We start from the raw sequence: 13,303 nt of genomic DNA, 5'->3' as shown, positions 1-13,303 counted from the left end.
CCCCCCAACACCCGGTCCCCTTGACTGTCTCCTTCACAGTGCGCTCACAGGCAGATACAGCTGAATTTCAACCGAGCTGGCCACTGTCCTTGCAGTACGGGGGAAAACAGGGACCTTGCAATGATCTCGCTGGACTTCAATTTCAACATTTTGACAAGGGACCTGTCATATTATCTGGAAAATCAAGTGAAAGTTGGGCTGTTCGGCTCGGGAGTAGGACTGTCTCTGGTGCTGGGCTTTAGCGCAGCGTACACCTGCTACTATTTGATTTCAGTAGCGAAGGTAAGTAACGTTGACACATGGTTTATGACCTGAGCGGCTGCTTGTGCAGGGACTCGTTGCGCCTTATAGCTCGCATGTTCAAGTTAAACCCGACGTGTGTGCTTTTCAGGCGGGGGCATCATCAACGCGTGTGATGATACCCGACCCGGTGCATTGGATGATGGAGGTTTCGATCGCGTTGCATCTGTGCACCGGTGGACTAAATCTTACACGCCTGCACATGTGGGACGGATCTCAGGCAGCAAGACGCGCTCTTAATCAGCATCCATACCTGATATGAATATTTTCTGCGTTCATGAGCAGCACTTATATAACTGCATTAAATCAACCGGCAGCAATACGGTTAGATGTCGGCATCGGCGAAGCTAAGCTAACGTTACTGTACGTTAGCTAAAAACGCCGGTATATGGTTGTATGTATTGCTGTTCAGTCGCTGTAATTTTTACTGGATGGCTAGGAGAGACTCAAAATGTGTGTTCCATAATTATGACTTACCTGTTGATTGAGTTCATCACGTGCGTGTTCAACATTTACAAGGTATGAATAAAGCGAAAACCGAGTTAGAAATGTTAAACGGCAAGGTGTTTGAATCGATCTCCAATGGCATGAACTCGATCGCATGCTACATGACCAGTAAGGCCAACATTTTCTCCAATGGGATGACTTAAAAACAAAATAAGTAGTTAATAGTCCAAATTAAGCAACACATGTATATTATTAAATCTACATCTCAATATATATAACATGTGTATGGCTGTTCATTTTAATTATGCAAAGCTAATGCATGCCAAGCGTTTATTCTCGGTCTATCCATGTGTAATAAAGGCCTAAACTGCAGGTCCATGCAGATGTGCTGTGTTTATCTCATATACTTCACACTCTGTGGTCAGGAGGCTGTTCTCAGCAACAACCCTGCTCCCCGCTATAGTTGGATGTTTTTAGATTTTAATCATAATATCCTCTGTCAAGTGTTATTTTTGCATGTTTAAACAGTTTTGATATATGCATCAGAAGAGTTGATGTTCAGTTTAAAGAAATCGATGTAACCATTTGAAAAAATGATTTAGATGTGTTAGGACACATGATGGAACAAAACATTGCTTAGAGCTAAAATAATGTTTTATCACAATGATGGATCTGTTGTGATTTTAAATAACATCACAGTAATTAAAATACATTTTTTAACTCACAACCTGTGACACACTTCATTCACTCTTATTTTTCAGAAGCCACAGCTCATCTCAGGGGGTAAGAAGTTCTACCAGTTTCTGAGGGAGCAATGTCCGGTGGTGTCAGAGACCTACTACCCCACCTTTTGGTGCTGGGAGAGCCGCATCCAGACTCTGCTGAGACCCTTTGTCACAGCCAAACCTGGGGTGGTTTACAGAAAGTAAGTCCTCACCATGACTGACATACTGATTATCCATTACACAAGATGTTTCTTTTCCCAAACTGAAAAATGGGTTTCTCCCTGCGAGCAGACAGACATCACGTGCATTTGAACTCATAAAACGGATTAAGTCATAGAGGTCATATCCAGAGAGAGATAAACGTGAAGCATGCAAGCTAGAAAGTTCACCTTTGACACAGTGCAATAAATGTGTATTGAATATGACAGCTGTCTTGCTCTGCCACTCTAGAGTTAGTAATTGTGAGGGAAAACATTCAGATTTTTTCCATGCCCACTATGCACAGCTTTGTTAAGAAACTTCTAAAACCTAGCCTGGCCTTTGAGAAACTGCCATTGTCTGTTCCCTGATTTCTTTCTTTCCAGTTTCACAACTGGAAACAAATCCCAGTCTTGTTCTTAACCAAGACTCAAAAGCTCAGAGGAGAAAGAGATCTTTTGTGCCACGATGCAGGCTTGGGCTGCCCGGCCTGCTGCTCGATAATGTACATTCTGTTGAAGATTAATTGGCGCTGCATTCTTTACCTCCTGCGTATAAAGGAGATTAAAATGAATTAAGAGAGCCTTATTTTTCATTATTACTATTTATTATTTATTTATTCTTGTTACATCCTCATGTAATTTGTTCAATGTTCATTCCCTGACATTCCCTAATTGACATGGCCATGCTTTTTGGCTAAGTGTGCGTGTGTCTGTATTTAATATAAATTGTACATATATTATGTGATGTGATTAAGTGTTATGTATCAGCCAACCATTTGGGGTTGGACTGAAATAAAAAATCAATTTCTGTAAATGTAGTTTTTGTTTTGTTCTGATGTGGCCCATCAAACTATTTGTAGTTCTTGCTTTGTTCACCCTTCACATACAAAAATAAATCTTAACCTATCATAAAAATAGGATTAATACATTTAAAATCAATTAAGACTCTAGTATTTATCATTAATATTGGTAATCAGTAGAAGAAATCAGTTATTTGGCAGTTTTGAATTCTTAAGTTGAATTATTAGTCCCGTAATTTGCCTGTCCCAAGGACCTTCACGCTGCCTTTGACTGTCCGGTGTCCCCCTGAGTCAAGGAGATAAATATTCCCATAATGCACAGCGACTATATCCAACCCAGTCCAACTCTGTTATCAAACATGGTAAGACTGATGGTCACGATGGCTGAAGTTATTATCACATTTCCTCTGGGGACAACAGGACGTCCACCCCCACCCCCCACCCCCCATAATGAAGTTACACAAGGTCGACCCAAGGACAAACGCCATGAAAACTGTCCTATTTGTCGTACGCTGTCTGGGGTGAAATTTCACTCATCTTGTTGTCCCAGCAGAGGACTGGCAAGAAAGTCCCCTCCTACTTTGAGCGCTGGACACTCTGGATTGGCCCTCCCTGACTTTAAAGGCTAGCCTCAGGTGCATATTTCATGGCGGTTCTGTAATTTCATGCTGATGTCTTTACCACTGGTCGGGCCAAGTCGGCTCACGGGCTGCTGCGTGTGTCTGTGTGCAGTGCAGGTTTTCAAATACACTGGCACTGGGAATGAATTACCTCATCTGCCAGGCTGGGGTTGTACAGCCCAGAAATTGATTGACCATAAGAACCCACTGGTGCAGTGCCCTCCTCCTTATCTTAACTTGCTGTGTGTTGCAAAGCATACTGACAAGATGATCACAAGGGAAATGAGGGAGCTGTCAGTGAGCATTCTACTCACATATCCAGTCCCCCTTTGGCAGCGTGTGTGATGGATACAATGACACAGTTTACCTGGAGCTGAGCAGAAAGTATTAATTGTGCAGAGAATTGAGTATTGTATCCTTTTTAAATGACCATTTAGTAAGAAGATGTGAACTTAAACCCAAATCTAATATTGATTTTAGTACTTTTTCTCATCAATAATGTGTGTGTACTTGAGTGTGCACACGTTTGAAACAAACAAATCAGAGAAATAAATAAATAGACACATAGAGATACAGAGAGAAGATAATGTTCAGAAAGACCCGTGTTGCTGAGTTGCGTGTCCCGCTCGTCTCTGCAGTGAACTTATTAAGGCAGCAGATGGAGGACAGATCTCTTTGGATTGGTTTGACAACGACGACAGCCTCTCTCATCCCGACCCCGCCACCAGGCCCACAGTCCTCCTTCTCCCCGGTCTGACCGGCACCAGTCGAGAGTCCTACATCCTGCACATGGTCCAACAGAGCCGGGATCTGGGCTATAGGTGGGTGGTCTTGGCTGGATACCCTGGCTGAGGTCCAGCGCTGAGCACACATTCAGGACACTGAATCACAAAACTGACGTTGTATGTGCTTCATGTTCTAATTTGATATTCATCTAGAATACAGATTTCTTGTCCAATCAGAAACGAAATACCTTCCGCAGTCATACCAATATTGATTAAATTGTCTTGTAGTGATTTTACAACTTTTATATAATGGGTGCATGAGAGAGAGGGGCTAGGGGTTATTTCAGGCGAAGTGCACAAATAAAGTTAGACAGCTAAACTCTGTGTCAAGAGCTGCTTTTGTAAATAGCCAAACGTAGCACAAGCTTGAAGAGTTGCAGAGGAAGCAAGTTTTTTTTTTCCCCTCCTCTTTTCTCCCTCTGCAATAGGTCCTCTCTGTATTCTCTGCACTCATTCTTTCACCCAGATTTGGGAAGGCATGGGAAGAGAGCCGGCAAACTCAGCATCTTCCACCCCTCACCCCTGTCTGTGTAGCTTAATGAATTACAGCTTATCCCGGTACAAGCTTTGCAGCTTAGCCCAGACCAGCTTCCGAGTATATGCTGCAGTGTGTGTTTAAGCACCCCACAACCACCAGATTCCCCCCTCCTCTTGCCCAACACCACATCTAGCCCCTCCCTGCTGCTGAGTTACACAGATAAAAACAGCAGGTCTGACTCCACCAGATAATAGATGACTTGCGGTGTGGGGCGAGGAGGGGATGCTGATGCCTTTGCTCTACAGTACAAACAGAATGGTCCTCACACAGCTGTGCCTCTCTGCACATCTCATCATATTCTCACTTCTGCTTTTTTTTTTTTTTTTTTTAAGCACGAAACATTTGGGCCACTGTGTTCCTTTGTGCATGGGGGTTGATAACTTGTAGTGACAAGAAAAAAACAAGCATAAGCCTACTGGAGCTTTTACCAGAGCTTTGAAATGTTGTTGTTTAGGGCTGCAGTCAAATATTTTCATCACTGCTTAACCTGCCAGTCGTTTTCTCGATAAACTGTTTGATATGTAAAAAAAAAAAAAAAAAAAAAAAAGATTATTCCAGAGCCTAAGGTGACAACTTTAGATGCCACCATCCAAAAAAAAAAAAAAATCAAAACTGATTTACATGTGAGAAGCTGGAACTAATGATTTTTTTTCTCCATTTATGCTTAAAATTGTTTTTAAAATGTTGGGATAAATTTTCTGTTGTTCAAACACTTGATTAATTGACCTGCTGTGTCAGCTCTTCTTGACTTTGTTTCAGTTAAAATCAACAGATGATGTGATTAAAGGAGTCATTAATGAGACTATAATAATTTAATAGCGTATATGATTTGTGTATTTCAGATGTGTGGTATTTAACAACAGAGGGGTTTCCGGTGAAACGCTACTGGTAAGAATCTACAGTATCACAGGTTTCAACCTGACATTTCATTTCGTTATTTGTTTTTGTCCATATTCAGGAAGTCAGACATGTAAACAGGGTAAACAGGACTGCTAAGGACGAACAGTTTTCCCATTTGTTTCGTATGAAAGCTTCCCAAGCAGAGTTGTCCTTTTCTTTGCTTCAGCCAGCCCAGAGTATGTCAGTTGCACACGTGTCACGGAGCCTGCAGGGAGCCCGAGCAGACGCCGCACAGACAATGTTGTTGCACAGCAGGGATTAAGTTGCAGGCAGATACTGTATTTTAATGCAGATCCACAGAAATATGACCTCGTCGAGCACGTGCTGTTCTGACACCTGGCTTAATCTGTCCTCTTGCACCCGGGTATATTTAGCCAACAAAATGGGCTGTGATAGTGCTTAGCATGCCCACTGTGTTTTATGTGTCCCCTCTCTGTCTGTATATGTCTGCGCTTTGGAACAGGAGGCACGTTCTTTATGGACGACCGTATCACCCTGATCTAATCATGCCATCACTACCATACAGAGATCTCATCCAAAGCACAAATGGTGTTTCATTACAGGCAGGGATTGCCCACAATCAATCTAATGTTCCTCTTAGTGGGTGTAAATCTGAATCAATGGCTGATGTGTCCTGCTGCTGTCTACTCTGTCTCAGCTGCAAAAAAAACTATAAATGTGACATTGAAGCAAAATGTCCAGTGTCACTCAGATTGATTTAAACCTGTATTCTAGGTCATATCCAGAGTTTGGTTGGCTCAGCTGTTCTCAGATTTAGAAAAAAACAGAAGTTGGACATTGTAACCTTGGTGCTGTACCAAGAGGTGGTGGTGAAGAGGGAATTTTCTCCCTCATGTCAGAGGGGAATTATATTCTATGCAAATGATTTAGCAATTGTACGCTCCCGTGAGTGTTTTCTCTGTGTCCAGTTAGTGTGAATATCCTCCATTGTTTAAATAGGCCAGTGCTTTGGAATGACCCACTGTGTGAAAGATGCCCCCTGCCTCAAAAGCTGTCCTAAGTACGTTTTTCCCTATTTCTGGATCTTGTAAAAAAGCCCATTACGTTACACTTTCCTGTGGAGTGGCTTTGCAGTGCAGAAGTTTAAGTCTGCTCAAATATTCCCCCATAACGATATGTATTTTATTTTTGCTTTATATAACTTTATTTGTTATAATTCAATTTGTAAGTTGTGCTCTTTTGCTGCAAAGTCCAAAACCTGTGCGTGCCTCGTAGAGGAACCATAAGAGAGCAGAAAAACAGGAATTTTCTTTGCCTGAGTTTCTGCTTGAATCTTAATGAAGGGCCTTGAAGAGCTGGAGATTCAACAGCCTCCTGAGAATTTAGGCTCCTTCAAATTAGAGCTGCTTTGTTTTATAATGTTAAGTAACCTGCTGTGTCTGACAACTGTGTCTCAAACTGAAGGGATTTTTACCTCTTTCCCTAAAAAAAACTTGGACAGTGTTTTTTTTTAATTTTTTATCAGAGCCAGAAATACACAAATTGAACATTGATCACATGGTATTTGTCAATATTAGCTGGAAAGCGGCACCTTTGCAACATTCAAAAAAGAATTTAATATACAGTATGTTATACAGGTAAAAAGTAAATGTGCTTCATAAATGGGACAGAGCAAAATATAGCTTTTAGGAGAAAAAAGAAAAACAAAGCAGAATAATCATAATCATAATAACAAAAATTACCAATTGCATAATTACTTTTTTAAGGTTTAAAGCTGATTTAGTGAATCATGTTGATCCTCATACCTGTTTCCAACAATGGTTTGGATGTTTGCCAATTAATCAGTTTCATTGTTTAGTCACAAATGAGTTAGTGTTTCCCTAAACCTTAGATAACATCTTTACATGTCTTGTAAAGATCTACAGTCTACAGTTTTGTTTTTTTTTGGAAAGTAAGTAATAGTGTCAATCCATTGAATTCTGGTTTTTGGACCATGAGGTCTATGGATTTCTTGTTGCTACACACCCCAGATGGGACTTGAACCCACAATCCCTGGCTTAGGAGGCCAGTGCCTTATCCATTAGGCCACTGGGGCTACACAGGGACAGTGGGGGGGGGGGGCTATGTAGACTGACACTGACACTTTAATCCCTTTATGTTCATTTTCTATGGACAGGAATGGCAGCCTTTGTGTGTGAGTCCTGAAAGAGTTCGCTCCACGCCTGAAGATGTCCACTGTAGCCGACACTGCAGGCTAATTGTTCTGTCTTCAGCTACTGTATATTTATTTTCAAGTGATTCTTGTCTGCTTTAGCTAGTTGTTTTCCTCATTTGATCACATAACCAGAGAAAGTGGTTAGATACTGTAGGTGGAATATCTTTGTGAAAAAAGTTGAGTGTGACTGATATCTGACAAGATAAAGTAGCCCTGATAGAAAATAGATAAACGGCATGTAAATCTTTTGGAGGCAAGCATCTTACAATTCACCATTTCTTCATGTTGAGTCCTCGTTATATTTTAAATAGAGACAGAAACAGGAAGAAAAGAGTGACTGTATTGTCTTCGTGTCCCATCCAGACCCCGAGGACCTACTGTGCGGCCAACACAGAGGATCTGGAGACTGTTATTGAGCACATCCAGAAGACCAATGAAGCTGCTCCAATCATGGCTGCTGGAGTATCCATGGGCGGGTAATGAAGCCACTCACTATCAGCTGACTGGACATTTCAGTGCAGGCAACGATCCAAACAAATCTTAAAGGTGTAGAGGTCAACATCACGCATTTGTTGGCGACTCAGTGGTAACTAAACCTGCAACTAAAATACGTAGTAATACCCAGAAATAGGCTGACATAACATGTTCCAACATTAGTTCTGCAGCAAGTCTGTGATTGGTTTATGCCGAATGCTACCAAAAGAGAGGCAAAGGAGCTGTAGTATCACTTCAGTCGTTCAGTGCAGCATGCCAGAGAAGGTTTTTTCTTTTTTTTCTTTTTTTTTTTACTGCACAGCTCTAATCCCATGAATTGAAGGATTGGTCAGAAATGGAACATCTCCCAGTCCCTCTCTTTTTCCCCATCTGCCCTCTCCTCTCGCCCCTCTCCCTATCCAGGATGATGCTGGCCAATTATTTGGGGCGCAAGGGCCGGAAAACCTGCCTGAAAGGTGTTGTAGTCTTCTCAGCAGGCTGGGACGTATTTGAGTGCACCGCTTCGCTGGAAAAACCCCTGGACCGTTTCCTCTTCAACTCCTACCTCACCAGCTGCCTACAAGCGTCTGTGCACAGGTCAGCCGAGGCCAGAGCGGGATTAACACGGCCGCTAACTCACAGCTTGTGCAAGGGGCTAAACATTTCATGAGCTTGAATAACTGGGTTTTATATGCTGATTTAAGGTTTGGTTTTTGCAGTGTTAGGCAGAACTACTTAAGTGCTGTTTTTTTTTCATTTGTTAGCTGCTGGAAAAAAAAACAAACATATTTGTAACAATTATAATTCTCTCAATGTATTCCGGTAAATGATACAAATGCACGGTAATGCTTTTACTTTGAAAGTTGAGCTTGATTGTTGTTTCATTAGGTGCTTACAACCTTGTCGGCATCCTTGAGGGATATCTTCGAATGCACATTATTTCCCCTAACAGCAGTGGGTGACAGTTTTATTTTTAATCTCCCCTCCAGACACAGACCAGTGCTTGAAAAGTGTTACGACATCGATCATGTCATGAAGGTAGGGATTATTTTCAGTGACACCTGGCTGCAAATGCTAATCTAATTAAATGAGATGGCCAGAAGTTAATGATGTTACCTGACCCGCTACAGGCAAGGACCATCCGAGAGTTTGATGAGAGGTTCACCTCCATAATGTTTGGTTATCCCACCAATGACGACTACTACCATGACGCCAGTCCTGTCCACAGGCTGAAATCTGTTCAGGTGCCAATGCTGTGCCTGAACGCTGCTGATGATGTCTTCTCTCCATCTCATGGTGAGTCCCGGCCATGTTCTGCAAAATAAGACTTCCTGTACAATCTTGACCTCACTACGGAGCTTTCGTTATGACAATTTTTTTTATTTCCTCAAAACAAATTATAATAACTGCTCTCAATGTACTAATAATGGTACTAATAATACATAATAAAATAGTAACCAGTATGTGCTGGCTGTCAGTACGAATGGAGTAGCTTTAGGAATGGAAACTAGTCCACTGTAGGAGAAAATAGACCTGAATGCTTTGTTTCCTTTGCAGCCATTCCAGTGGAGGCAGTGAAGCAGAATCCCAACCTGGCCCTGCTTATTACCTGTCATGGCGGCCATATTGGCTTCCTCGAGGGCCTGTGGCCTCGACAGAGCACTTACATGGACCGTGTCTTCAAGCAGTTCGCTAAGGCGGTCATCGAGCAAGGCAGCGGACTCACAGACCTCTCCTGATAAGAGAACTTAACAAAGTGTTCCTCTACTTTTACTTCCTCTCTCCTTTTTCTTTCTTCTTTCTTTCCTTTTATCTACGCCGTCCATCCTTCCATCCTTTATTCCTTCCATTTCTAATTCCTTCCTTCCTTCCATCCTTCGACCCTTTTCCCTCTTTTCATCCTTCATCTTTTTCATTCGCCCTCCATCCCTCCTTACCGCATTCCATCCGTCGTTTATTCCCTCCCTCTCTACCTAATCCCATTCTGCCTTTTCCTTCCTTCCATTCACCTTCTTTTATCTTTGCTCTCCATCCTTCCGTCCCATTCTTCCTCCACAAGCAAAAAACAATAATTCTTTCTCATCTGAAAGGCACATCTTATTGAATGCAGAATTTGTGTTGCATTCAACATCCATTTATTCATTCCATTGTTAACAAGTCATTGTATGTAGTCATGCTCTCAATGGCATGCTTATTAAAAAACAAGCATAGCTGTTCTTGTCACTGTTGAGAAGCTGAATCTTTGCCCATCTGGTTTAGTTGCATTAGCTAGCTAAAAAAAAAATTCAGCGATTACCTTGTGCAATCATAATTTTAAAGTACTGTACATGAAAATCCAATCATCTTTATTCTTGAAACGTCCTTTAGTTCAGTTATCAGTAGGATTTTATCCCTCAGGGATTTTCTTTATTGACTCATATTTCTTTCTTTCCTGTATTTTATAGTTTTGTCAGTCATTCTCCATCAGTTTGTATTTTCTTCATTTAAAAGTTGATGTTTCTTATCAGTTGACAAAAAGTAGTATTTTTTTTTCTTTAAAGGAATAGTTTTACATTTTTGTGACCTACACCTTGTTTATTTTCTTGCTGAAAATTAGATGAGAAGATTGATAATGCTTTCATGTCTGTCAGCCAGCTAAGCTAAGCACATTAGCACATTAGCTCAGCTTAGCATAAAGACAGGAACCAGGGAGAAACAGCTAGCTTGTCTTTGTCCAAAGGTAAAAAGAAAAGAAATTCCTACCAGTAGGTGGGTTTTGTTACTGTTGGACCCAGCTAGCTGTTGCTCACTGTTTCCTGTCTTTATGCTAAACTAAGCTAAGCTAAACAGATGCTTCATATAGACAGGAGAGGGGTATCAATCTTCCCATTTAACTCTTTGCAAGAAAGCACATTTCCCAAAATTATTTCTTTCCTTAACCTCCTTCTGCATGCACTTTTATTTTCGCACATTCTACCTTTACGCACACCAAATAGTTCTACAAATGTATAATATGGAGAATAATTCATTAATGACAAGGAATGTGAAATTGCACTATTTTAGTTGAAACTACCATGCCTCTAATTCCTTAATGCAAGGCACTTCATTTCATTCGATATATGAAAGTATTTCCCAAAGGCTGAACATAGAAGTATATGAATTCCATGAGGTTTTCTATGTGAAAATGTTGGTGGATAGTTCTGTTAGTAAGTCTTAGGGTGCTAGATACAGCGGTGTGAATGAAGTAATGCACATAGGAAGACAGATAGTGTATATGTTGGCTGTTCAAAGTGGTGGATGTTGCTTTACGAGATGCGTAGTATCGTTAATGGGACCTGGCTGTCAGCCTTTTTTTTTTTTTTTCTTTTTGTTTTGCCAACAATGATCAAGCGGCTGGCTACCGTGTATGAGTTGGCGTCGATGAAACAAGCAGATCTGACTGGCGGCCAGGTTTTCAGTAATGCACTGCATGAGGGATTTTTGGACTTCCTGTTCCTGTGGAATTTTGGTGTCTGTTTGTTCTGCCAAGTGTCCATTGAGTAGCATGTGTCTCATCAGCGTCATCATGTCCTGAACCTTAACATCACCTCGTAATCTGTAGCACAAAGGACATGTTTGTGTTTTTTTGTTTTTTTTCATAGGATGCTGCATTTCATTTTGTACACTACTTAAAAAAGAAAAAATGTGCAGCAATAAAATTTTAAATTAAAGAAGTGTCTCTATAGTATAAGTACTAGTATATGCACATTATCAACATGAGTGTAATATGCTGTATTTAATAAATTATTAAACAGAATCTAGGTGCATGTGTCTATTGTCTCCAGTGCTTTTGCTTGTAGTGCATTTTTTTAACAGGGTGTATTAGGTTGCCACTGACTGTACTCCAGTTCTTTCTTTCTTTCCTTCTTTCTTTCTTTCTTTCTTTCTTTTTATTTTCTTTTCTTTTGAGGATTCACATCTGTGGGTAAATACTGATAATATCCAGATCGTATGGTCAGACGCTCGTCAGCTCACGCAGGACCTCACCCTTGGAGGCAAGACATTTGACAGTCTACCGCTGGAGCAGGCTTTGCTGCGTGACCGGTGTGTCACTGCAGGGTCACACTCCCTCTCCTCTCACATCACAGTATTGGGTTTTCGCTCCCTGGAATTGACTCACTCCACACTCACAGGCTTAGCCGCTGATAGGATATGCATCGCTGCAGTAGTGGATGTGATCCACCAAAGGCAAACTGTAATCCCCCGGCACTCCACTTACCTTCACCCCAACCCCCCAATAAGCACACAGACAGATGAGCTTTGGTTTTAGCTAGATGGTTTGTGGAAGCCTGAGAGTAATTAGAGTAGACTGCCAAGAGGGATGAATGATATACTCTTGGTTACCATCTATGAAAATTGATATTATGTTGCAGGAATCCCTCTGTTATGATTGTGGCTGATATCCCTGCTCATGTGAGAATGTGCTCTGCATAATTCTATAGTTATAGATCTGTAAGCAAACAGTGTTTAATGCGTTATGGTGATATAAAATATTTCACAGTAGCATCAGTGATATGTTTAATCATGTGTTTAAAAGTAGTTTAATATTAAGTACTGCATTGCCTGAGGACTCAATATCTGAAAGAAATTGGTCAGAGGGAATTATCAGGAGACGTTTTCTTTTTCTGTCAAAGGCATTTGCTGAAATATCAGCCAAGAGCACAAATCAAACAATGACATCAATCTGAGAAGCAAAATCACAGCATAATGGAGATCTGTACATATTGTATAAACAGTCAATTAACCCTTCGCCCTCTTTGTAAGCATTGGACCAATGAATCACTTTAGGACATCCGAAATCTTTAGAGACAAGCCTCTCATGAGCTTTGTGCACAATATCTTTCTGCTTTTCCCAAAAGAGCAATTATGAGGTGCAAGAATCAGCATGCCAGCCGCTTTGCCCTCCCTTCCTTATCCTTTCCTGACAGCAGCTGGCTGAAAATAGCCTTGTGTTATATCACACAGGGGCTGTAGGTTGATGGAAAGTGTGCTCTAATATTACCTCGCAGGAGCTGAAATAGGACTGTCCCTGGACCAACAATGCCCCTGCGCCCTTACAGTGAAGCCAGAGAAGATCCTGGCATCCATTATGAAGCCATATCTGCCCTTGATAGTGATAAGGGTCATTGTGTATGGGCACAGCATGGTTACAGAGGTGTTAGGGAAAGAAGGGATGGTGCTTAGGAAATGAGCAAGGGGCCTGGGATTTTACTCTTTAGCAGCATAAAAAGATCTGGGATTGAAGGCAGAGGGGAGAGTGAGAGGATTATTAATCACAGGCTGGAGACAGGGCTGCACATGCATTTCAACAACACTGCTT

The 13,303-nt window shown here is 41.4% G+C and overlaps 1 protein-coding gene and 1 non-coding gene across 2 annotated transcripts; one reads left to right on the top strand and one right to left on the bottom strand.

Moving 5' to 3' along the window:
* The first annotated feature begins 25 nt into the window (after positions 1-25).
* Positions 26-11,740, top strand: abhd3 (abhydrolase domain containing 3, phospholipase). The gene is made up of 9 exons (XM_023403821.2): positions 26-282; positions 1,509-1,672; positions 3,731-3,913; positions 5,258-5,303; positions 7,855-7,967; positions 8,389-8,562; positions 8,955-9,003; positions 9,096-9,261; positions 9,523-11,740. Exons 1-9 carry the CDS (start codon positions 121-123, stop codon positions 9,702-9,704), a joined length of 1,239 nt encoding a protein of 412 aa, XP_023259589.1. The 5' UTR covers positions 26-120; the 3' UTR covers positions 9,705-11,740.
* On the bottom strand, positions 7,299-7,371 carry trnar-ccu (transfer RNA arginine (anticodon CCU)). The gene has a single exon. It is a non-coding gene; the product is annotated as a tRNA-Arg (tRNA).
* Positions 11,741-13,303: the final 1,563 nt, after the last annotated feature.

This window comes from Seriola lalandi, unplaced genomic scaffold (assembly GCF_002814215.2).
Source record: "Seriola lalandi dorsalis isolate HSWRI2012SDOR001 ecotype SW California unplaced genomic scaffold, Sedor1 jcf7180002054182, whole genome shotgun sequence".
Classification (NCBI taxonomy): domain Eukaryota; kingdom Metazoa; phylum Chordata; class Actinopteri; order Carangiformes; family Carangidae; genus Seriola; species Seriola lalandi.
This window is presented reverse-complemented; position numbering and strand designations above follow the sequence as displayed.